At 44.5% G+C, this 27,129-nt stretch overlaps 1 protein-coding gene across 1 annotated transcript in view; it reads left to right on the top strand.

Moving 5' to 3' along the window:
* Positions 1–3,251: 3,251 nt before the first annotated feature.
* Positions 3,252–27,129, top strand: part of GTF2F2 (general transcription factor IIF subunit 2) — a 171,485-nt gene continuing 147,607 nt past the window's right edge. Inside the window, exons 1-4 of the mRNA XM_083168959.1 lie at positions 3,252–3,468; positions 15,019–15,092; positions 19,065–19,083; positions 19,895–20,045. Of these exons, the coding sequence (XP_083025085.1) occupies positions 3,400–3,468; positions 15,019–15,092; positions 19,065–19,083; positions 19,895–20,045 (313 nt within the window). The 5' untranslated portion in view covers positions 3,252–3,399. The remainder of the gene's footprint in view (positions 3,469–15,018; positions 15,093–19,064; positions 19,084–19,894; positions 20,046–27,129) is intronic.

The following is a 27,129-nucleotide window of genomic DNA, read 5'->3' on the forward strand; positions in this document are numbered from 1 at the left end:
ATGAGATGCCATGGATACATCAAGAAATAGGCCCTTATTCTGATCGGTGCGGAAATTCCCGCATGCGGACGGACCGCCGATGTTGATCGTCTGCGCATGTGCAGAGGTCACTCTGCGCATGTGCAGGCGATTTCGCCGCACGGATTCTTTATACGCCGCACAGGGGGCGTAGAGGGGCGTGAGGGGCTACTTAGCCTCATTACCCTATGCATACGCCCCGCGTTTCATGGGCATTCCCATGCAAACGCGGGGCGTATGCATGGTAATGAGGCCGTGACGCGTGGGTACGGGGCAGGCATCTGACATCGCCGGATGTCAGCTGCCCGCCCCCATACATGATTTCACACGGACAAGTGTCCGTGTGGTCTTGTGTTGCGGGACCTGGTGGAGCGTGCGGCCCTGCATTCGATGTTCGGCGACCATCGAATGCAGGGGCTGCTCCCAAGACGGAGGAGGCGTATCCCCGTCCAATTTCATGCGGATCGCCACATATCCGCATACGGACGGCAGGTGGCGATCCGTATGGAAGGCGGGGATTCGCCTGCACGGTTGCGGCCGCATATTCTGATCGGGCCGCACCGATCAGAATAAGGGCCATAGTTAGGCAAAAAGACATAATGTAGAACAGGGTCCAAATATGAACAAATTAACGTAAAATTTAGGAACAAACGCAGCGGTTCCAGAACCCGACCAAATATTTACAGACAACAAAATATAGAGGCATCTCTTTTGTTTTTAAGGGTGATAATATACTTAAAGACAATAAAGATATAATGCATTTAAACAGTGATAAATAATAAAAAGAATAAAAAAAAAAAAACTAAATAAATACATATATATATACATACACACACACATATATATATATATATATATATATATATATGTGCAGGACCGGCACACCGTTTCCAAGAAGCCAATTACCGGGGTGCAACCGCCAAATAGAAGGTATGCAGTTTGTAGAGAAGCGGCACTCACTCGGATTCAGCAAAGAAATTTCAACACCAGTCAGGTACATACCTGACTGGTGTTGAAATTTCTTTGCTGAATCCGAGTGAGTGCCGCTTCTCTACAAACTATATATATATATATATATATATATATATATATATATATATATATACCTACATATATATATATATATATATATATATATATACATACATATAAATAAAAATAAAAAACAACACTGTTATAAGCTACAGAAACCATAAAGAAAAAAATATTTAAGAAATTTAATAGAGAAGAAAAGGAGGGTGAATAAAGGAAGGAAGACAAGGAAAGCGAAGAGAAAGGGTAGGGGAAGGAGGGATCCGGAAAGAGACTTGTCTTCTTTATAAACTGTTTTTAACATCTATTCTGCCTAAACTAAAGGAAACCTTAATTAAGGAATAATCCACCCGTCACATTAGATTAAAAGTCTGACCCATGTATATGTTCATAAACATATATTTTAAACCGTTTTTTATTGGTTAATAAACCTATGATAATTATCTAGACCTTGGTCCTGCACCCTCTTTGGGATGTCTTAATATCGCATAACGGAGCTGTTTTAATGCTATTTTAGCTTCAGGATGGCGAATTAAAAGGCCGTCATTCCATAGGAGGCAGCCGTCATTCCGCGCCAGGTGACATGTTTACGAGAGTAGGGGTGTAGGCGGGCCTATTTGGAAAAGGATGAGCGCGTGCGCTATGGGGATCACCGTAACATCGGGGTCTTAATATCGCATAACGGAGCTGTTTTAATGCTATTTTAGCTTCAGGATGGCAAATTAAAAGGCCGTCATTCCATAGGAGGCAGCTGTCATTCCGCGCCAGGTGACATGTTTACTAGAGTAGGGGTGTAGGCGGGCATATTTGGAAAAGGATGAGCGCGTGCACTATGGGGATCACCGTAACATCCGGGTCTGAATATCGCATAACGGAGCTGTTTTAATGCTATTTTAGCTTCAGGATGGCGAATTAAAAGGCCGTCATTCCATAGGAGGCAGCCGTCATTCTGCATGTACAATATGTGTAATGGTCTTAGCAAGATGTGTACCAAAAATATAGTTGATATGTGCAATAATTTCAGAAATATTAATATAAATGTCATTTTCTCCCATTATAGCAGGGGTTCCCAATCTTTTTAGAATCACGGCACCCTAGAGTACCAGAATTTTTCCACGGCACCCCTAGGCCCCAAAAAATATATATCAAATGAAGTAGATTGTGTTTATATGTGCTTCTAAGGTTCAGTTATGTGGTAAAAGGCAGGATTTGGTTCTGATTGTACATATTTATGATTGGCAGCCACCAGCACTGGTTTTGTCCATAAATAATTGATCATAAATAACTTGAATGGTCCTGGACGACCAACCCGAGGCACCCCTGCAAGTGTACCGAGGCACCCCAGGGAGCCGCGGCACACAGTTTGGGAACCACTGGATTATAGTCAATTGGCATTCCTTTTGAGCAGACCACACTGTCATTCCTTTTAGTATGTCCCCTCTCTTTTATTCTAAAAATCCTTTTGAATGAGCATGGACCTCTTCCCTCATTTGCTTTTCCAACACTTCCTTGTTCTACTACATACATACATCTATTTAGTATGGGTAAAAACCGGACCAGGACAAAACCCCCGGACCGCCGGACCAGACATCAAACTCTGCATTTTGGAGCTTGTATCGTCCGGTCCGGGGGGTGTTCTGTCCGGGGGTGTCCTGTCTGGGGGTTCTGCCTGTGACACCTGTTTCTATTTATTCCTTGGATTTCTGACAGTCCAATACATATTTCAGTGTCATACTAGATGGTGCACTCTCTAGTCAAAATTTATCTGCCTGCACTGTCTACTATTTCTTGCAATACCAATATATTTATTTAACTGTGGCGTAGAAGAGAGATTACCTATTTTAAAGAGTCATAAGTTTATATTTATTGATGTAGTTTTCAGATGTTTAATGAACACGGTATGTTATTTCAATAAACATGCCTTTTTGTCTTAAATAATAATACTACGTGTGCATATAAAAGTGGTGCACTGTGTGATGAGCACGTTGTATTAATTTATGCTGAAGCAGTTTTCTTTAAAGACACAGGAAACGCCGATCGTGTGTGTGTGTGATGCGGCTTGCTAAGCCCTAAATAAAAATGATATAAGCAAACTATTAACGATATTACGTATGTGACATATGTAAGTACTACTGCGTGCAGCATACACACAGGGTTCCCAGCAAATGTTGATGATAAGCCCTGCCGCTCTCATCACGAGCGGAGCAGCTGGTGACGCGAGGTGTGAGCGCTTCCGGAAGTGTGCGTTTGTCCCACCAGGCGCTCCGTACATCAGTGTGCACCGGCGCTTGTGTTCCACTGGGTACCGGCTCAGTCAGTGTGATAGTGTGTCTGTAGTATAACAGCATTATGGCCGCAGATAAAGGGGAATTGGATCTGAGCGGAGCAAAGCAGAACACGGGGATGTGGCTTGTAAAGGTGAGAGGTTGTTTTATAGTATACCCAGATACTGTATATCATTGCTGGGGACAACAAGACTCAGTACAAGGTATGATAATGTATATTTGGCTCCTGTGTGGAATTTGTGTATGTTTTTACTTCTGCAGGCTAAAGGATTAGTGCTTTTAGTATTGAGTGGTTGTAGTGTGGCGCTCTGGGACCCACAGGGGTTCTGCATGTCGCCCTGGGCCCGCAGGGGTTCTGCGTGGCGCCCTGGGCCCCTCAGCGGTTCTGCGTGTCGCCTTGGGCCCCTCAGCGGTTCTGTGTGTCGCCCTGGGCCCCTCAGCGGTTCTGCGCAGCGCCCTGGGCCCCTCAGCGGTTCTGCGCAGCGCCCTGGGCCCCGCAGGGGTTCTGCGTGTTGCCCTAGGCCCCGCAGGGGTACTGCGCTGCATCCTGGTTCCCTGCAGGGGCCTGGCGTGGAGTCCTGGGGTCTGACGTGGTGCTGCCATATAATTAAGTAAAGTTAAACATGCATGGTACACAAGTTCTGCATAATTTCATTTTTTTTCCCACCTTACTTGTGTTGAAAGGCGCACGGTAACACAAATTGACAACTGAATATTTGTTAATGTTGTCAATGCGGCGTCCTTGGTCCCCGCAGGGTTCTGTCGCGGAGTCCTGGGGTCCGATGCGGTGCTGCCATATGATTTAAATAAATTGAAACCTGCATAGTACACAAGTTCTGCATAATTTCATTTTTATCCCCTTAATCGTGTTGAAAGGCGCACGGTAACACAAATTGACAACTGGATATTTGTTAATGTTGTCAAGTTTGAGTGAGTTAATTGTAAAAAGATTATGCTTAATTTCGCTAATCACCAAAATGACTATTTACTCTTTGATGTTATTACAAGTGCATATTGGATAAAGAACATTTTAGAAGTAGGATAACACACATGCTTGTTATTAGCATAGTGTTCACTTCCTGGTAAAGGTGCACTAATAGCTATGCAAAAGACTTTACTAAAGTGGTTCTCTCCATAACTGCAAATCCTGCTTGTAGAAGCTTTCATAACCATTCCAAAGCTGCTGACAATATGCAATTGGAAGTGAAAAACTTTTTGACTTGTGTCCTTCCCATCGTCAACCTAATACTTGCGATAACCTTAGCCATTCTGACTTATTTCAGTGATTGACTCAATGCATTTGGACCTAGTGACCGTATCTCATCTCAGTTGCTATACTTAAGCATGCCCAGATAATGTTTCCTGAACGCCCATGACCTGTCTGTGTTTACCTGATCATTCAGTTTCCACCTCCAAATGCTATTTCCTTGTCACTCGGCATCTAATTCCTTTGGCCACCATCGTTCACTTGCTGCACATGTGCAATGCATCTAGAAAACATCGACCAATTTGCATTCAGTGGCTGCTTTGCGACCGCATCGGAATTGAGTCCAATATCAATGACTGTTCCCCAGTGTCAATCTGCCAGGGATTTAAGAATAGAGGGCCTGAATCTGTTTGACTTGGCATCTGTAAAGATCGCAGCTTACCATGTCCCAGAGTGCCCGCCCTACCGAGGGGATATGTTCAGAAAACATCCCCTCGCATGTGCCCACAGTAGGGGAAATCATTCGATGGTCGGCGACCATCAAATGATTTCTCCAGGGATCGCAAACATAAGTCAGCGGAGACGACGGCGGGAAGCTGACGTCATGTGTCGCAGCATCACGGACGCATTTGCATGGGGATGCCCATGAAACATTGGATGTTACCATGTCCCAGCACTGCCATTGTTTCTGTCCGCGCACCCACCTGTGTGAGTGCCACGCAGACTGTACTGGTCGGTACAAGGCGCCCACACAGCAGCCTTGTACTTGTGCATTTGAGAATATGCGCATGCGCAGTACTTCACCATTGGTCCCCTGTGCGAATCCTCCAATTAAAAAAAACAACGCACATTTTGTCCCAAAAACACACCGGCTCAGTGAAACCTATGTGTTTTTGTACAAATATTAGAAAAAGTTACCACTCCGCGCTCGGGATGTAGATAATGAATCAATTAAATATACAAATATATAAAAAACTTTATTACATGAAGAAAAAATAAATAAATAAATAAATAAATATATATATATATATATATATATATATATATATATATATATATATATATATATATATATATATATATATAAAATCTCGTGTTTCCCCGAATAATAAGACACTGTCTTATTTTTTTTTTTTCAGTCCAAAAACACCAAAGGGCTTATTTTAGCTCCTCAGTCCTTTTAGCTACATCATGCCCCTCAATCTCCTTATACTTTAAGCACACCTGCCGATTTCCTTTCCTTCTGCATTTTTCAGCCTTTCCTCCGCCGCCGCTCTGTCACTCCCCTCCCGTCTGTGAACAGACGCCACTCAGTCCTTGAGGTACGCAGTGACGTCACATGCACAATGCATCCCTGGGACCGTTGATGCGAGCAGAGGCTTCAGCGGTACCAGGGCTGCTACCGTAGCAGCAGCATCCATTTCATACGGGTGGGTGGGGGGGTTTAGCGGAGCTGGGAGTTTAGCACAGGGACTGGGCAAAATGGGGATTAAGCTAGGGCTTATTTTCGGGGTAGGGCTTATTTTGGACAGTTGTCCAGAAATAAGGGTAGGGCTTATTATTGGGGTAGGTCTTATTATCAGGGAAACAGGGTATATATATATATATATATATATATATATATATATATATATATATATATATATATATATATATATATATATATATATATATATATATATATATATATATATATATATATTTAAAAATAGAAAATAATATAATAAAAATTTACTCAAATAGTTAAAATATTATGCACTAAAATAAAAATCCGAAGTACACACACAGAAATTCATTAGTATCAGGTTTCCGCCTAGTATTAGTAATACATTAATATTCTGGCAATTGGTCAGGTGGAGACCCTTAGCTTGGTACAAAGACCCCGTGGTCCAGTTTAAGATGTTAACATCCACACCTGTGATTTAGTCCCAAAGTTTCTTATATTGGGTGTGTGACAAAATAGCAAGGAACAGTTTTTAATTGATGGCTCACTTACGTGTGCAGATGTATGCCTCCCTTGTGTTTGCGGGTGGCTTGAAAATTTGATGGATTGCCGCTTAGATGGAAAAGCCGGCTGGCACACTTGAATTGGGTGAGCGATGTCCACATAAGCTCCGTAACTTGCGCAGCGTCTCCCCGCTAAGCTGCCGGGATAAGGTGACCAGGTAAAGCTGCCTTAGCGTGATGGGGAGAACAGTCTTTGGTGCGCCGGGCAGGAGGCTCCTTGATGCCATGTGGAAGCCAGATATCAGCGCCTGCCGTTGTCTGCGTGCACCGCTGCGAGTGTCTCCGTGTTGGGGTTTTATTTGGTACAGTGAGCACTGTTTGTCAGTTCCCCCAGGATAGCCGCTTGTTAGGGCAGGAGTTTGCAAATCCTCAAGACGCGTTTTGCCGCACACTGGGCGGCTTTATCAATTGGAATTTTTTTATGTGTTTTTGGACCCTGCATCCCCGATTTTGCTAGCACATACTAATTATAGATATTGCCTGTCCAGACAAATCAAAGTTTGGATGTCCAACCATTTGTCACAATTGAGTTGTTTGGGCACACATGTATATCGCGTAAAATGACTAACCTTGCCTAAAGTCCTGCTTTTGGGTTTTTAAACGGCACACATGAATTTGCACACGTTTTCTCATACCTCAAGATGCAAGAAACAATTTCACCTGGTTGTTTGGGTGTCTGTACGACAACATCTAATTAAGCTGGAAAAGTAGTCTACTTAATAGACCACATTGTTATCCAAAGTTTTAGTACTAATTTTGTAATGGGCAGAGGCAATTCCCCATTCTACCAATGCCAGATAATGTTAGATTTCCCAGATTTTGCCCATCTTCAAGAAAAAAATTATTGGGATTGGCAAATCTTGGGTTTTTAACATGCACAACTTTCCCAATTCCCTGACTGGTTGCTGATCATAAATGGTCATTGTTTGGCGTGCCCATGAAACTGCTGGGCGGACTCCTGTGAATGCAGACGTGCCCCGTGCCTGCTCGGGGTGGGTGGATGACCTCACATGATGTCAGTGCCTGCCCCAAATTCGCACTTTAATGGGCAGGATTAAAGTTAATCCAGATTTACTTATATCTGCGAAAAGAGGAGAAATCGTTCGATGGTGAGTAACCATCGACTGATTTCCCCTCTGTGTGGACGTGTGCGAGAGGTGTTTTTTTTTTTTTTTTTTTTTTTTTTACACATCCGCTCACATCATGACGTGAAGATTTGGAGATTTGGTTGGAGGGGGCAAAAGTAATACAATAAAAAAAAAAAAAAAATAGCATTCAAAAGTACCAAAAAGAAAATGCAATATCCAATAGTCACTGGGGCCAACAACTTTTACACCTAAACTCATCCGGGTATTAAAAAAGTTTTGGGGGAGATTTTTTACATTTATAAAAAAATATATAAAACTAAGAAATCACGTGTATTACTTATGTATTCACAGCCTTAGCCATGAAGTTTAAATTTGAGCTCAAGTGCATACTGTTTCCACTGATCATCCTTGAGATGTTCCTACAGTTGAATTGGGAGTCCACTTGTGGTAAATTCAGTTGATTACACATGATTTGGTAAGGTACACACCTATCTATGGGGGTTATTCTAGTCAATTCTTTCTGACAAAATCCTTCTTAAGGTGGGTACACACATACAGATTTTCTGTCTGATCTATCTGGTGGGAACAAAAACTTGGAAATGTATGGGAGCAACTAACAATCAAAAAATTGTTCCCAAACACTTGAAAACAGACAGTAATCAGTCAGACAAATTGTTTGATATAACAAATTTATCAAAGCATATATTTTTTTCTGTTTTCCTGCATTTGGGTGGAACTTTTTGATTGTCATATGCTCCCATACATTTCCAGGTTTTTGTTCCCACCAGATAGATCAGACAGAAAATCTGTACGTGTGTACCCACCTTAAGATGGATGTAACTTGTGCAGAGAGAATTAGATTTGGGTGGGGTTTTTCTTCAAAGTGAGATCTATATTGAAGTGTAAAATCATGCAGTCAGTATTTTCCCTGCACAGAAACAAAATAACTCACCCAAATCTAATTCTCTCTGCACATGTTACATCTGCCCCCCTGCAGTGCACATGGTTTTGTCCATCTAAGAAGGATTTTGTCAGAAAGAATGAACTAGAATAAACCCCTATGTGAGGTCCCACACTTGACTTGGTTATGACATATAGCACAAACCAAGCATGAAGTCACAGGGATTGTCTGTAGACCTCAGAAACAGAATTGTCTCAAGGATCAAATCTGGGGAAGGGTACAGAAAATATCTACTGCTTTCAATGTCCCAATGAGCACAATAGCCTTCATCATCTGTAAATGGAAGAAGTTAGCAGCCACCAGGACTCTTCCTAGAGCTGGCCATCTAAACTGAGCCATCAGGGTAGAAGGGAGGTGACTAAGAACCCAGAGCTACAGCATTCCTCTGTGGAGAGATGAGTACCTTCCAGAAGGACAACCAACCATCTCTGTAGCAATCCACCAATCAGGCCTGTATGTTAGAATGGCCAGACAAAAGCCACTCCACTCCTTAGTAATAAGCACATGGCAGCCCCCTGGAATTTGAAAAAAAAAAAAAACACTTGAAGGGCTCTCATTCCATGAGCAACAAATTTCCCTGGACTGATGAGACAAAGATTGAAATTTTTGGCGTGAATGCCAGGCACAGCTCATCACCAGGCCAATACCATCCCTACAGTGAAGCATGGTGGTGGCATCATCAACCTGTAGGGATGTTTTTGAGCCGCAGGAACAGGGAGACTAGTCAGGATAGAGAGAAAGAAGAACGCAGCAATGTACAGACACATCCTGGATGAAAACCTGCTCCAGTGTACTCGTGACTTCAGATTGGGGCGACTGTTTATCTTTCAGTCTTTCAGCAGAACAGCGACCCTCACCACACAGCCAGGATATCAAAGAAGTGGCTTCAGGACAACTCTGAATATCCTTGAGTGGCCCAGACTTGTATCTATCCACACATCATATACCTTCTGACCTCTTTGGTTTTTGTAGCTACAGTATTAGGGCATATAAAGCTACACACAAGCTGCTGCTAGAAGCCATTCTGGTGTAAATTTGTAGATAAATGAGCCTGATCCATGGAGTTTGCTAATTGACAAGACTGAAGGCAGCCCTGCCAAGTCCATATCGCTTAGCAAAATAGACTGTGCGTGCAAGGCAACTCTGACTAGATCAGACTATCGTAAATTAAGTGCCTCTCCTCAAAATTGCTTGGTCAAAATAGTCCACAAGGAAAAATCACACAGTGTACACGCCTTAAAAGGCCCCCATCAACTAGAGTCAGATTTGGCCAGTTTTCTTCAGATTACAGATGGATCTGACAGTCAATCTGATTAAAAAAGGCCAAATCTGAGCTTCCTCAGATCTGATGTGCGGCTGAGTCTCAGATCCATCTGCCATAAAAAGTCTTAAGGACCCCATACATTATGCGATTTGGGCACGATTTCACCCTTTTCGGAAGAATCGGGCTGTGAAATCGGCACAAATCGCCCTTTTAGACATCCCGTCCGATCCGATGCGCGGTCCCGTGCGCATCAGATCGGAGTAGGGAGATTTGCTAAATCTTATGTGCAGCCTAGCCCATGAGCCGAGCGGGGGTCATCAGCAGGCGGGGGATGCCGGTTAATAGAGAGCCAGGCAGAGGGAGCAGGGGAAGGCTGTGTAGGGAGCCGGGCAGGAGGAAGCTATTGCGGTGACAGCGGGAGCAGGGTGCCGGGCATGGAGAACTTGAAGACGCTGGCTGCCGGGCAGCGGCGGGAGCCTGCAGAGCACTTGGCTAAGATCTCTCTCTCTCTCGCTCTCTTCTCTCTCTCTCTCTCTCTCTCTCTCTCTCTCTCTCTCTCTCTCTCTCTCTCTCTCTCTCTCTCTCTCTCTCTCTCTCTCTCTCTCTCTCTCTCTCTCTCTCTCTCTCTCTCTCTCTCTCTCTCAGCAAATCAATGGCTTCCTAGTCATCAGTATGGGATTTTCTTTTTCAAGTGCTCTGCTTCTCCCGGCTCCCGCTGCTGCTCGGCAGCCAGCGTCTTCAAGTTCTCCATGCCCGGCGCACTGCTCTTGCTGTCACCGCAATAGCTTCCTCCTGCCCGGCTCCCTACACAGCCTCCCCCTGCCTGGCTCTCTATAAGCAGGCATCCCCCGCCCACTGACATCCCCCGCACGGCTCCCGGGGATTGCATATGATAAATCCATGCGATTTTATCGTATGCAAAACTTGGCACATCAAGTGCCTAATCGTGTGTCCCCCTCCCGGGGAGCTGCAGGGGAAATCAGGTCCGACTTGTCCCTAGGACAAGTCGGACTAATGTATGGGTCTGCACCAAAGATCCATCTGATCTGAAGCCTTCAGGGGAATATCTATTACATTTAATCAAATGTATCGAAAGCAAAGAGTGAAAAGTCATCCCAGGGTCAGATCAGATAATTTGGAGAGTTCCAGGGAAATCTGAAGAGATTTGTAGCTTCAGCTATGCCTGTGTAGTGGATGGGGGGCTTAACACCTTTTATCTCTTATATGTTTGGCTACATCTGTCACTCAAAGTGTGTCTGGAGATATAACCCTGGGTGGAGCCTCTGACTCACATGACTGACTCACATGACAGAGAACCAGCCCAGTGAGCCCACAGACAGTGCCAGACACCCTTTGCCTCTCCATGTTACACAGCAAAGACACAGCTACACACCAGACACACCAGGTGAGCGCCCCACACCTCCATACCTCCCAACATGACCCTCTCCAGGAGGGACAGAATGCTATTTTTGTGGACTTCCATCTTAATTTATGATTGTCATCACCTGTCATTTTAAACAGGGTAATTGATAAGAAAGGTGTTTAAGCACAGGTGATGGTAATCCATAAATTAAGAAGAAAGTCCAGAAACAGAGCAATGTGTCCCTCCTGGAGAGGGTCATATTGGGTATGCACCTCCCTCCCTCCCCCCCCCCCCATTTACATGTGTTGACCTTTCTGTGTTGATTTTTTCCTTGTGGCGATTCGCGGCACCCCACAGCGACCCCCCCCCCCCCCCCCGTGATTTGCAGCACACCCCCCCTCCTGCAATTCGCGCCAACCCCCGGGCCCCCCCTACCGCGGTCCACGGTGCCCCCCACGACCCCCCCTACCGCGGTTCACGGTGCCCCCCGCGATTCCCCACCCCTGACCCCCCCTCCTGTCATTGCGGCAACCCCCCGCGACCCACCCTCCCGCGATTCACTGCGCCCCCCCATCCCACGATTCGCGACACCCCCCCCCCCCCCCGCGACCCATCCTCCCGCAATTCACGGCATCCACCCACGACCCCTCCTCCCGTGATTCGCGGACACCCCTCACCTCCTCCCTCCCCCACCCCCGCGCGTGATTCACGGCAACCCTAGGATTAAATGGCACATGCAAAACACTGGCACGGCTATGGTCGACAATGAAAAAGGTTGACATGAGTTTTTGAAGATTTATTTTTCTTTTTTTGAATGTTTTCATATTCATTCTCATGTGTCGACATGGACACCAATGAAGTGCCACACTTATGTCAACATTTACATGTGTTGAACTTTCTGTGTTGATTTTTTTCTTGTAGCAATTTTTTTCCAGTGACAACTATGAACTATGTGCACGTCAACCTACACATCATCAACCAATTCTTTGTATAATATATAACACCTGTTCTGTTTTACTGTAGGTGTTTTAAGTCAGACCTTTTACTGCTACTATTACTGTTTATGTAAATGCATTCTGAATGACAGCAACATCCTACCATCCTTCTACAAGAATATATAACCAACTAGGTGATTCATCGCGCCCCGTGCCCCCCCCCCTCCAGCAATTCACGGACCCCCCGCGCACCCCCCCTCCCGCGATTCGCAACCCCCCCTCGTGCAATTCACGCCCCCTCCCACGCTTTGTGGACCCCCGCCCTCTCCCGCGATTCGCCGACACCTGCGCCCCCTCCCTCCCTTGATTCACGGCACCCCCCGCGCCCCTCCCGCAATTCACGGCACCCCTAACCCCTCTTTAGTCCCCCGTATACTCACACACCCCTATCACTACCCAGCTTCCTGCTCTCCTAAACCGTAACTTCCACCACTGGGGAGTCGCTGACGCTATTTTGCCCACATGCCCCTATCATGCCTCATAGCCCAGCCTCCTGCTCTCATGCACCCCAACTCCCACCCAGTAGGAGGAGACACTGACTAAGGGCCACCATCCTGTACTCCTGTGCTGCCACGCTGGACCCTCACCCACTGGCAGAAGCAGCACAGTATCTCCCACCCTCCTCTTTAGTCCCCCTTATTCCCACACACCCCTATAACTACCCAGCCTCCTGTTTTCCTGTGTCGTGACCTCCACCAGTGGGGAGCCGCTGACTCAGAAACACCCTACTATACTATTGCACGCACACACACATACACACACATACACACACACACCTAAACAACATGCACACACAGCCCCCCCCCCCCACACCCACAAATGTCACTGTACCATCCACACTATCAATGTACATCTTACTCTGTAACCGCTTTTTAATTAAACAAAACAATACACACCCCCTTCCACATCATATGCTCTCTATTTAACACATTTCACCTATAACTGAAGTTGCCATACAGGGCATCTTTCTCATATACAAATGTTCACAAATTAAGGGGGCGCAGCCCCTTTTGACGGTGTGAAGAGTGCCCGAAGGGCGCGATGAATCATCTAGTTACCAATATTTCGGTACTTGTTTCCTAGCACGTCGCCCATAGCATTGTATACCATAATACTAAATATGGTATGCGATGGGACGCGATGTTGTACAACAAAAAAATGATATGGCATTGTATGCCATACAATGCGATGGTATACAAGTTTTTTTATTGTACAACCACCCAGATGGGTCCTTACAACGTTAAATGCCCCCCCCATTATCAATGCCAACCCGAAGCGTGGCGCAGCGCTACGCGTCCTCCGACCTTTTCATACCCCCACTATCCACATCAGCGTGGAGTTGATTTTATATAGTGTGGCGAGCGCACGCAGAATACATGTAAAGTAATACACGTCCCCTCGCGGGGCTTGCCGCGCTTCTGGCTCGCCACACTATCTAAAATCATCTCCATGCCGACGTGGATAGTGGGGGGTATGAAAAGGTCAGAGGACGCGTACAGCCGCCCCTCGTGGGCTCGCTGCGCTCACCACGCTTCGGGTTCGCATTGATAGTGGTCGTGGCGTGGGGGTGCATTTAACATTGTAAGCACCCATTAGGGTGCTTATACAATAAAAAATCGTATTGGGGCTGCTTTTAACATTGTAAGCGCCCATTAGGGTGCTTATACGATAACAAATTGCATTGCATCGTATGCGGCTATATGGCATGCAATGCGATGGGATAAGATGCCATAAGATGAAAAAATTGGGCGCCGTGCTAGGAAACAAGTACCAAGATTTCTATTCTTCATGAAAATCTAGTTCTTTTGGCTATATGGCTGGTATATGTTTGTTTCAGATGCTAATCAGCAGATTTGTTGCCTGTGACATGCTTTTGCTAAGCTGGCTTCTTAGGATCGTTTGTCCTCTTTGACATATTGAACAAAGTCATCCCAACCGGATTCAGTATTGAATCCTGGCGTTCAGAATCCCGACGCCGGAATCCCGACAGCCGAAATGCCGACAAGGGGGGGACGTGGATCGCCCCCCCTTGCGGGCTCGCTGCGCTCGCCACGCAGCGGGCCCGGTGCCTCGCTATGCTCGGCACACTAATTTATTCTCCCTCCAGGGGTGTCGTGGACACCCCAGGAGGGAGAAAGTGTCGGCATTTCGGCGGTCGGGATCCCGACCGCCGGGATCTTAACTGCATCCCATCCCAACCACAGTCCTATCTTATTTTTCCACAACACTGACTTGGATGCCCGTTTTTACTGGCTTGTTAGCAGATTATGCTGGAGTCTAGGCTTCTACATTATTTTTGTCCACTTCTGACAAAGGCATATGTTTTGCTTATTTGCCAAAGCTGTTTCTTTTATGTACAAGTAGATAGCATATAAAATAATTAAAGAACTATGTTTATAATTTAAATGTTTTATTCATTTTTATAGCACTGTACAATGAGCTGCCCATCTGATGCTGGTTTTTACCTTTGTACATGGTTTATCATTTTCAAGCTAGTTATTGGACACTGCCATTGAACAGATAAACACTACATCGCTTTGATGCTTTTTTCCATTTCTACTGGTATTTCTTTCTTTTGATATTCTAATAGAATAGACCTCTATCAGCTGAACAAAGCAGATCCACACAGACTAAATATATTCTTTTTAGCCTATTTGCATTTTTGAAAGAACAAACACTTGGATCCTGTGCATTGCTAAACATTGCCATAATCTAGATTAGATTGACATAAACACATTCTGCAAGTGACACATACTTCTATCATGCTGAAATTAAATGGTTGTTTTGTTCTTTTGCAGCTTCCCAAGTACTTGGCACAGCAGTGGTCGAAGGCCACAGGAAAGGGTGAAGTGGGAAAGCTGAGGATTGCCAAGTAAGCCATTTTTTTTCTGGTGATGTAAAGTTTTAAACCTAAATATGTCCGATGTGTTTTATTTGCTGTTTTGCAGCATATTGTATAAAAAAACTTTATCTGAGTGGAAAAGGGAGAGGTCCATGCCAGACTGCTGTTATTATGCACACCAAAAATAGATGCAACATTCAAAACAGTTATGTTTTATTATTAAACAAACCCAACTTGGCATGCATTTAGGGCAGCAATGGTGGTGTAATGGTTAGTATTACTGCCTCACAGCAATGAGGTCATGGGTTTGATTCCCACCATGGCCCAAACCGGAGGTTGTATATTCTCCAGTTTTCTCCCACAATCCAAAAATATACTGGTAGGCTAATTGGCTCCCAACAAAATTAACCCTAGAATGTCTGTGTGTGCGTGTGCGTGTAGGGAATATAGATAGTAAGTTCCACTGGGGCAGGGACTGATGTGAATGGTGAAATATTCTCTGTAAAGCACTGCAGAATGTGTTTTATGCATATTTCATTACTAGCGGTCAACCCTACATGGGAGCAATTTTGGAGTTTACAGCCATAAGCTATTTTAGCCTTCATCTTCTAAGATTTCCATACATTAATCGCTTTTCCACCTGACCTCATTCTGAAAAGATATTGTTTTGATGTGACAAGCGAAGGGCCCACGTAACGTTATTCATCAGCAAATAACATTTTCCACTTAGGTCAACTGTAGCCAAGTGTCTGTACCTATGCTGTATTTATTGTCATGCCAAATCAGACCCAATGGTTGAGAGTTGCGTATACTCCCAAGCTGGCCTGCCATGCGTGCGCCTAGGATTGTTCTCTCCCTCATTTACTGCCGGTTAGTTCTTCACCCTTTCACTTCCATTCCTATTGACTTTAGCTGAAACATAAAGAAAAATAGCACTTCTAAAAACCTATAGAAAAATGAATGTTACTTTGAGCAAAAATAAACAAGGTTTATTTTTTTCTGGAGAAACTGGTTAATATGTATAAATTTCGACATAGTATGAAATTAAATATTACTATGATATATCTTTACCAGTTTATGCAGTGTAAATCAAAAAAGTGTTTGTACATCTGTTTTTTATTTTCCTTTGTTTAGCTTCACTACAATTTATTTATTAACTGTTTCTTATATAGCGCATACATATTCCGCAGCACTTTACAGCGCTGAACATTCACATCAGTCCCTGCTTATCTATATTCCCTACGACATGTACATGCACACAGACAATCTAGGATTAATTTTTGTTGGAAACCAATTAACCTACCAGTATATTTTTGGAATGTGGGAGGAAACCAGAGTACCCGGAGGAAACCCATGCAAGTACGGGGAGAATATACAAACTCCGCACCGTTAGGGCCATGGTGGGAATTGAACCCATGACCTCAGCGCTGTGAGGCAGTAATGCTAACCATTACACCATCCGTACTGAAATACAAAAATGCTTTATAGAGTTGTTAAAACTGCAAAATATCCATCCAGTGGTTGTCAAGATATGTAGAGATATTTAGTTGCCTATCACTTAAGGTCCATACACACTGGGCGACTATGCCCAGCGTGTATGGACAGCGATGATGTCAATCACCGCTGCGGGGAAAGCCGCTCAGTGCATACACACTGAGCAGCTTTCCCCCTGCCCGGCGCCAACGGAGGGGGGAGGATGGCGTTTCATAGTGCAGAGCTATGCAAAGCCATCCTCAATGCCGCTCATCTGCTGGTATAACCAGCAGATGAGCGGCTTTCCCGGCGATGATGCGGCATACACACTGGGCGGCTTTGAGCTGAAAGCCGCTCAAACATGCTGTTTTTAACGGCTTTCAGTTCAGTCGCCCAGTCTCCCAGCCTTTAGCTTTCAATATTGGTTACTTTGTATATTCTTTATTTATTTCTTACCAGTTATTTATATAATGCACAAATATTTTGAAGCACTTTACAGATCTTCAGAGTTGTGCAATCGTACACGTCCTCTTGTTTCTGTATGTTCTTTCATTGTCCATCATTGTGAGTTTCAGTACATTACTAACTTCCTTTTACCTTTCAATGACCTCTTTTAAACAGAAGCTTTTCTTTTTATTGGTTTGAGTACTGTTGGATGTCTAGAAATAGAGCCCAATTCCTAGTTATATACAAACCCAGTGGTTTGCTACAGCTATGATGAGGTACTCACATGTGCAGGAACTATTAAGCATTTGCAGACCAGGTCCTGTCGTCACACACCATGCAACCTAAGCTACATGGTATATCTGCTTCCAGCTGCGCTGAACAGTATTTGTGAAAACGGTCATGTAAGCCCTGTTTTCTGCAAGTGCGAGGCCAGGGTCTGCATCCTGAACTGTTTGCGCATCCTTAGTAACTTCAGGGTTTCTCAGATTGCCGATGTTCATGCAAGTAATCCGATGCTGCACATTCTGATGCAGCAGGAGGCCTCTATTTACACAAGATCTATCCTGCAGCATTAGCATATTTTAGCATGAACATGCAGCTACAGTGCTATTGTATCTATCATTGAATCGGGCCTATTGTCAATATTTGTTTCCTTCTCAATGTAACTGTATTCGGAGTATGATCATGTTTAAAACCGTCTGCCTGTGTAAATTGTGCATTTCCAAGATCACTATGCCAATCCATTTCTTCTTCTCTGACACTGCATATCTGTGCAAATGGCTAACGCAGATTGTTCTACAACAGTTAGTTATGGCAAAATAAACGTACAGTATAGTACATGTTGGGGACATGGCAAGGTTTCCTTGCCTTGATAATTATTGTAGCTTTTTGTTTTTTTATTTATTTATTTTTAAACATACATTTTATTAATGAGATGCCATGGAAACATAGGTGAAAGACACAATGAAGGACCTACGCAGAGGTTCCAAATCAAAGTTCAATAATGCACAATCAACAATAAGTAGAGGCAACTCTGGTTTTTAAGGGTAATAATGTGATGAAAACCAGAATAAAGATAGTGTAAGAGAGTAGAGAGAAGTAAAGAAAATATTATGAAGAGTTACAACATAACTAAAACAAAGAGAAAGAGGAGAGAATGCAAAGTAATAGAGAAGTGAAGGAGGGAGAAGAGTAAGGGTTTGGAGCTATAGTTTTAGTGGACGGCAGGAGGTACATTAAAATGCGTGGTCCAGGGTTCCCATACTTTGATAAATTTTGTGGAAGAGCCTTTTAAGATACTAGTAATGTACTCCATTGAATGGATATGCCAGATTTTAGCAATGACCACCACCAATGGTGGAACAGTTGAAGATCTCCAATGACTCGCTATACAGGTTCTAGGCGCCAGAACCATGTGAGTAAATTATTCTGGGAGCGAGATGCTTCTGGGATATCCATAGAAAGGAGAAAGCAGTCAGCTTTAAAAGGAGTTAAGATAGAAATAGTTGATAGAAATAGCCAGATCTGCCAGCTCCCACCAAAGCGGGGCCAAAAAAGGGCAATCCCACCAGATGTGTAGAAAAGTGCCATCCGAATTTTTACATCTCCAACACAGGGGGGAAATCTCTGAATTCATTTTATTAATCCTAACTAGGACATAGGGCCTTATTTTGGTTCATTCTTTCTGACAAAATCCTTCTTAGATGGGCAAAACCATGTGCACTGCAGGTGGGGCAGATGTAACATGTGCAGAGAGAATTAAATTTGGGTGGGGTTTTACTTCAAAGTGAGATCTATATTGCAGTGTAAAAATAAAGCAGCCAGTATTTCCCCTGCACAGAAACAAAATTACTCACCCAAATCTAATTCTCTCTGCACATGTTACATCTGCCCCCCTGCAGTGCACATGGTTTTGCCCATCTAAGAAGGATTTTGTCAGAAAGAATGAACCAAAATAAGGCCCATAGTGTTGTCTTTATTATACAATGAGACCTAGTTCTATAGCACATGATTTATTTAATGTATTTTTTGATGTGTTTTCAACAATTTCATTTATATTTTGTTTTCTTTTCGTTTCTGCAGAAACCAAGGGAAGCCTGAGGTAAGCCTTCTACTTAAACAGCACATAATTTATGTCTAACAAATTCACATTATCCCTGGCTGGGTTGGGGAATTGCCGATATTAAACATGTTTAAATTCTCTGATCTATGGATCAGTGGTGCTAGCAGATCAGGAACCCTTATCTCTTAAGAGTTTATGTATGACGGACCACAAAAGATAACCCTTTGTGACATTGCCTGTAACTTTATAGTGATTGGATAAACCCATTCTTAACCGCCTATGGGAGGGTAAATGGGTCCTTTGATAGACATTTAAATTGAATTAGTTATATGCACTAGCAGTTAGTACTGTGTGTGTTCTCAGTCGTCCATAGAGAGGAACAGAAATGATGTCAACCACTGACTCATCCCCTGGCTGACCAGGTCATGGTCTCTAGGTTTTCACACAAAATTCTATAATAAGTAGACTTGGCCTTCTGTAAAGGAATTGATTTGGAAAGCCCAATCCGTTTCTGTTTTTACCTAAAAAGGCCGGCCAGTTTGCTTCTTTTTGGATGGTTATTCCGCTGTTTTTTTCCAATTCTGTTTGCTATTGGTTTTGACATCAAATATTAAAACTGATGGCATTTAGACTAACTGAAGCTGAAACTTCTTCTAAACGATGGTGATCATGGCTGGTAACTGGTTTTGAAATATCCCCCTTTTTTGCTGTACTTTTATGAATGTCTGTTATACTTGGGATATTTTATTTCTTTTTGTTTTTTGTTTTTACCTTTATTGAACTGAAAATGTCAAATTGCCTAAAATACAAATGCACTTTAGTCTTAGTAATGCTGTTTGCTTTGTTACAGGTGTCTTTTACTCTGAATGAGGAGCTTTCAAACATTCAGGATATTGGAGGAAAACCAGCTGCAACCTTAGTTACTGCACCCAGAGAACATCCTTTTCAGTTACAGAGTGTGGGAGGACAGACACTAACTGTGTTTACAGAGAGCCTATCTGGTAAGGTGACAAATTGCATTTACTTTAGTAGAATGTGGTCTGTGTCTCTGCAGAAGAATTAAGAAATCTGATTGCATTTTTAGATTTACAGTGTGAATGTTAGAACACTGCTGGTTCTTGTCTCTGTTCACTATTACAAACTCATTAAAGAAGAATTTGTTGCTACTTTTGTATTGCTCTAAGGTTGTATTTTTTCTTTGTGAGGTAAATAAAATTACAGATACCTTACTAAAGAAACTTTCTACCATGTTGTTACTATTTGTTTTACGGTGCAAAGAGCATACATTTTAATCAAATCAAATACTGTGTATCGCTATACTAAATAATAGAAGTTACACAGTTTGAATTGCTTCTACTCTAAGGAGGGTATTCAATGTAGGGGCACGACTGTCGGGCTGGCCCGACAGCTGTGACCGAGTCCCGTTCTCGGTCAGCTCGACACTGAATCTACAGATGGGATTCAATGTCCTGCCTGCCGAGCGCCGATAAGGGGGCGTGGCCGCAAGAAGTTGCCGGAAATCGTCGAGCTGTGGCCGGGAGCTCGACAATTGCTGTCCGTTCTCAGCAGAATGTGCCAAACTGCTTGTGAAGTCAGGTACGTTCTGTTCAATGCTGTTGGGGAAGACAGCATGGAATAGTGCCCCGCTTTTTCCTCCATCGGGAATAGTGGCGGGTGATTGAATATTCCCCTATAAGTGTCTTGCGTTATATATGTAACTTTCCTTGAATAGAAGCAGCCCTCTGTAGGAAGGATGTGCTGCTCTGTCATAGAAACATAAAATTTGACGACAGATAAGAACCACTTGGCCCACCTAGTCTGCCCTTTTTTAATCATGTTACCTCAAACCATATTCATCCTTAGTTCTTTGTAAGGATATCAATATGCCTATACCAAGCGTGTTTAAAGTGCTCTACTGCATTTGCCTCTACCACCTCTGATTTCACTTATACACTACTCTTTCTGTGAAGTAATTCTTCCGCGAATTTCCCCTGGATCTTCGTCCCTCTAGTTTCAGTGCATGTCCTCGTGTTCTGTTGCTCCTCTTCCTGTGAAGAATGTCTCACACCTGTACCTTGTTAAAGCCCTTGATATATTTGAAAGTTTCTATCATGTCCCCCCTTTCCCTTCTCTGCTCCAAAGTATACATGTTAAGATCTTTTAGTCTTTCCAGGTAAGTTTTGTGATGTAGGCCATGCACCATTTTAGTTGCCCTTCTTTGTACAGTCTCTAATGTATTTATATCCTTCTGGAGATATGGTCTCCAGAACTGAACACAGTACTCTGGATGAGGTCGTACCAATGACCTATACAGTGCATGGCATGCGCTGAGTGACCGGGTTACAGTCCGTTAGAAAATTGTCTGTAGAGATTTATGCATTCATTCACAAGGGCAGACCCATTCCTGTCAGAGTAGACAAATGTCATTGTATGCATTTTCATTTCATCTGCTCTGTATAGCTACAGAGGAATAGTGGGGAGTGGTTGAATTTAATTGTTTTACAATGGATGGGAGAAAAATACTCCATTATTGAGTAAAATTTGAGTAATGCTGCACACATTGTACTCTGCTTCATTCATTTCTGCACTTGGGCTTTTGGATCGTGTACCTTTAGGATCACACTCTGTGCTATTGATGTGGTGTGTTTTCTGTGATGGTTTCCAATCATACATGAGTCTGTTCAATAAACTATTTCTAGTAGTAGTGTAGCCTTTGGGCCACATGCGACGGCATTGGGCCAGTTATCAAACATTGATATGTATGGCCATGGAATATATTATGATTAATTAGATAATGATTTTTGTGGAAAGCAACAATAGCAGGGAACACTGGTAAATGGTTTATACCTTTTTTACAGCTTAATTCTACCTATTGTATTGAACTACAGGTGTTTTAAAAATGCTTACAACCTGAGGGACATCTTTGCTAATGTAACAACACACCTGATTCTTTTCATGTATATTGTAATTGTACTTGGTATCTAATAGACCAGTCGTTCTAAAGGTGCGTACACACAGTTCAGTTTTCGATTTGATTTCTATTCGATACAGTATGAACTATTGGACCTGCTCTGAAGTTTGTTCTACTCCTTTTTGATTTCCACTATTTTCTATTTGATTGTCCATTCTATCTGCATTTGATTTGCTATTAGATCAACACTAGCTTCAGGCAGAAGATGAACATCGAATTGAAGGCTGCAGTGAACACACAACATTTCCACTATCTACTGTTAGATTTCCACTATATAGTCTTGGCTGCCAAAGCTATTTTTCTATTAGATTTACACTGCACTCCGTGCATTAGAATCCAATCTGCATCGAATATAGAAAAACCATTCAATTCCCATTCGATTTTCTATTTGATTTTGCTTTTATAAGCTAAATCGAATAGAAAAACTGTGCATATCGCACCGTGTGGATGCTCTATTAAACTGTATGGATTCACAACTCCATGTTGCTGACTGTCAGGCTGATGACTTCTCTAATCTCTCAGTCAGACAAACAGATTTCTCAGAATCCTTGGACTACTCGGTGTTCGCGAAAACCCTAAAAAAACATGGGTCCCTGGGAAAATTGGGGTCCTACCGGACCTTTTCTGGGTCCCAACAGAAATGAAGGTTCTAAATATCTAACAACTTAAACAGAAAGAAAGGTAAAACTGTTTTGTAAAGCAGTACTGCTTTGGGGGGGACAAAATGACGTCAGTACCAACATCGGCATCCTGACTACTGCCAGGAGATCAGAGCTGGCATCAGTGTAGATACAGGCGCCAGGATCCTAACTGCCAGGATGCTGAATGCGAGTATGCTGGGGCAGGTTGGGGTTGAGGAAGGAGAGTTTAGGTACTAAGGGTAGGCAAGGTTAGGGTTAGGCGCTGTGGGACCCAATCTGTACAGGGTCTTTTAGGGGCACACTGACATACACATAATGTACAGGGTCTAGGGGCACACTGACATACACACATACTATACAGGGTCTAGGGGCACACTGACACACTGTACAAGGTATAGGGGCACACTGACATACACACATACTATACAGGGTCTAGGGGCACACTGACACACTGTACAAGGTATAGGGGCACACTGACATACACACATACTATACAGGGTCTAGGGGCACACTGACACACTGTACAAGGTATAGGGGCACACTGACATACACACATACTATACAGGGTCTAGGGGCACACTGACACACTGTACAGGGTATAGGGGCACACTGACATACACACATACTATACAGGGTCTAGGGGCACACTGTACAGGGTATAGGGGCACACTGACATACACACATACTGTACAGCAGGGGTGGCCAAACCTGTCCTCAAGATCTACCAACGGTGCATGTTTTCCAGGCAACCTGTGGATCTATAGTAAGAATCAATGCAGCATGTTTTAAAATGTTAGTAATAACTACAGCTGTGCACCAGCTAGGTAACCTGGAAAACGTGGACCGTTGGTAGATCTTGAGGACCGGTTTGGCCACCCCTGCTGTACAGGGTCTAGGGGCACACTGACATACACACTGTACTTGGGTCTAGGGGTACATTGGCGCACACACACACACACACACTATTGTAAAGGCACACTGACACACATAAAGGGACCAGAGGCATGCCTCCCCATCGACGAACAGGAATAGAAGAAGTACCTATTTGCTGGTCTGCCCTATGGGTGACCCTGGACGAGGAGCGTGTTCGCAGCGGTGCTTTCTTCAGTGAGGCCGGGGAGCACATTTTGTGCTTCATCCGGATGCGGAACTTGGTGGGCTGGCAGGGGCTGCAAGCAGCTGCTGCCTCTGGTAGACAGGGGGATAGTCTCCGGTGCAAGTGGTGTGTGTTTAAGGCAGTGACTAGTGATGGGGGGGGGGGGGGGGGGGCAGCTTGGGCCCCATAGCCGCTGCATCCCCGGTAGTTATGCAGTGTCAGTCCCCCACATCATGTCATTCTATAACACCTGAGCCGTCCTCAGTCCCGCAACAAAAATCCAGCAGCTGCCTCACAGCGCAGGCTCACAGGCACCACTTCACTTTCCACCCCATAAGCTCCCACACATCCCAGCAATCATTAAGCAATGGCCTCTCCCTTCCCCCCAGCATGCCTCCTCCTCAGTCTCCACAGCACAGATAGTGTCACTGGCTTCCCATCATTAGCCCCTGCCCCCACATGGTATGTACATACCCGGTCATGGTGGTCAAGAGGACCCGGAGCTCCAGGAGGGGGTACGCACACTGAAGTGCTCAGCACGCAGGAATACAGCAGATTTGCCGTTCTCCCAGCAGCGGGTCTCCTTGGCGGAGCGGCAGCGGGTGTCCTGCGCGGCATCCTGCGCAGCACTGACTCCGCCCTTCGGCATGCTGTTGGCCTTTAAGATGGTCTCCTCCGCTGCTGCATCACCACAGAGCCAGCTATTGAGGATAACTCCTCCATAGAAATGCCGGGTCGGGCGGAGCGCGTCCCAGGGGACGCAGCCATCTTTGAAAAATGAGTCCCCGCTATGCAAAAGTGAGTAAAATACTCCCTATAGCGAGTATTTGCGAACCCTGCTACTGTTTACTTCCGTCTCCTCGCATAATTTTTTGCATCTGCAATGCTTCCATGCATGTGTTGTTTGGTAACCACACACATGTGGTGACTATTCTGCGGTAACTTGCTGGGGTTGCGTGATCATTTTTATAGTCTGATGGGGTCTTGGAGCATAATAGTTTAAGACCCCCTGTAATAGACAAATGGTCAGCGCGAGCACTCTTAAGGCCAGCATTCAATTCAATCAGCAGACTCTCCAGTGACCCTTATTTTTTCCTGATTGCTTCGGTGTTTAAACTCTTGAAATGTTGAATTGAAGCAGGGCTCTTACCACTTGATGTGTGTAATCCAGCGTTTTGTTACTTTCCAATTGGAAAGTGCTGTAGCATACGCTGGCACTATAGAAATTACTGTTGATGTCTTAGTCAACTGCTGATTTTGGTCTTAAAACATCATGGACACTGCACGTCATCCCCAAAAATATACATATATAACGTATAAAAATAAAATATATAATTTGCATGCTTTTTGGAATTATCTACAAATGTATATATTTTACAAAAGATGGTGGTCGTCTTTTCTCTTTCAATGGTCCTGGTGACACAGCTCAACACTGGGATGTAGGAGGGTCCGAAGGAGCCAGGCACCTATCCTAAAGCTTTCAGAGGGTAGGCTCCTCCCCTACTGCATCCCGGACTCTTCAGTTCGTGTTAGGTGCCCACTGGAGTGGGTGCTATTCTAAAGGGCTGCAGGAGCAGCTGAAGAAATAGAGTAGTTAGGGCAATTTTATTATTTTATTAATTTTACACTAGCTAGGTAGGCACAGTGTGAGGATTTTCATAGTGAATCCTCACACTGCTAGCGCAGCAGGAGCTGACCGAAGCGCGTCCTGTCAGCTCACTGTGCACAAGGGAGACGCTGTCTGGCCTCCCTGTGCAGTGCTTACAGCTTCTTTTAAGAAGCTGCCTGGGCTCCGGAGCGTCCTGAAACCGGCTTCACGCTTAGGTGGGGATCATGGGGGACAGGCACTCCGTGATGGCAGCGGCCATTTTCTGCGGAGCTTACACACTGAGCTCCTGTATGAGAGGACAGCAGTGGTGTTACAGGCATGTTCCAAGTGGTCCCCATCCGAGGGGGAGATACTGGAACTAGGAAATCCTACCAAGGGAGCGGCTGACTGGGGGTGGTTGGCGCCAAAAGTCACGGACCCCGCAGCAGCAGAGACTTGGTCTCTTCCCTCACTCTGTTTTTGGCGCCTTTCAGAACGCTTGCAGCGGAGCTGAGCTGGCTTACAGATCCTGGCAGAGTGTTTGGATTTCCTGGGCATCGTTTCCCCGCATCTGAAACCGACAGACAGCTAAGTGACTGAGTGCATTAAACCTGTATAATCGCTGTTGTACATAGTATGCACTGTGTAGGTTACTTTACATCATGTCTGAGCAACAAGCGGTGGTTTTGGGGGAGGGAGCCCTTATTACACTGAGCGCTTGTAATGTGTGTACACAAAAATTTGTCCCTGAGCAGATGGCCAAGGGGGGCTTATGTATTGCTTGCGCTGCTGTGAGACCCATGGGGAGTGAACCTCAGAGGGCAGAGCAGATTGAACCCGCGTGGGCTAGTGCCCTAGGCAGGTCAGTGAACGCTTTGGTGCAGCTTCTGGACAGGCAGAGTGATGTCTTGGTAGAATCTCAGAGACCTATGCCATCATCTCAGCAGTCCTCTGGCTCCTTGCCTCTTACCCAGGCAGATCCTGCTTTAATTCAGGTGATGCAGGATACTGCAAAGGGGATCAACAGGTTTAGTGAATTACTAGACAAGATTGATGTTGTTGGGACCCCTAAAAGGTCTTATTCTGTGCCTTTATTGGTAGATGAAGAGGAGGGAGCATATATTGACATTCCCTGGGATCAGGGTCATGATTTGGAAGATACCTCATCTGCAGGGGTAGAGGATCTTATTGCAGCTGTGAAACAGGCTTTAAAACTTTCAGTGGAGGATAAGACTCCTGCTAAAGGTGTGTTTAAGCGACAGCGTAAGGAGGCTGTTACTTTTCCTTCGGATGAAGGTTTACAGGAATTGTTGGAGGGGGCTTGGAAAACCCCTGATAAGAGGCTGCAGATGCAGCCTAAGAGATTCCTTAGTCTGTACCCCATGCCAGAGTCTTATGCGGAGCTCTGGGAAAAAGTGCCAGTTGTGGATGCCTCTGTGGCGCGTCTGTCTAAGGCTACTGTATTACCAGTACAAGGGGGTGCAGCTTTCAAAGATCCTGTGGACAAAAAGCTGGAGGGTAACCTCAAGGCTATATTTGAAGGGGTGGGATTCACCCTACGTCCTCTTATTGCTTCAGCCTGGGTCTCTAAGGCCATGGTTGAGTGGGCTAATGATTTATGCACCATTTTACATGCTGACCCTGGGGTATTGCTGCTGGCGGAGAAGCTTAAGGCTGCTGCAGAATATGTGTTGGAAGCAGAGGAGGAAGCGCTCAAAATGGCGACCAGAGTGTCCACAGTATCTATTCATGCCAGGAGAGTACTCTGGCTTAAGGCCTGGGAAGCAGA

Source organism: Crinia signifera, chromosome 2 (assembly GCF_055691185.1).
Source record: "Crinia signifera chromosome 2, ASM5569118v1, whole genome shotgun sequence".
Lineage (NCBI taxonomy): Eukaryota > Metazoa > Chordata > Amphibia > Anura > Myobatrachidae > Crinia > Crinia signifera.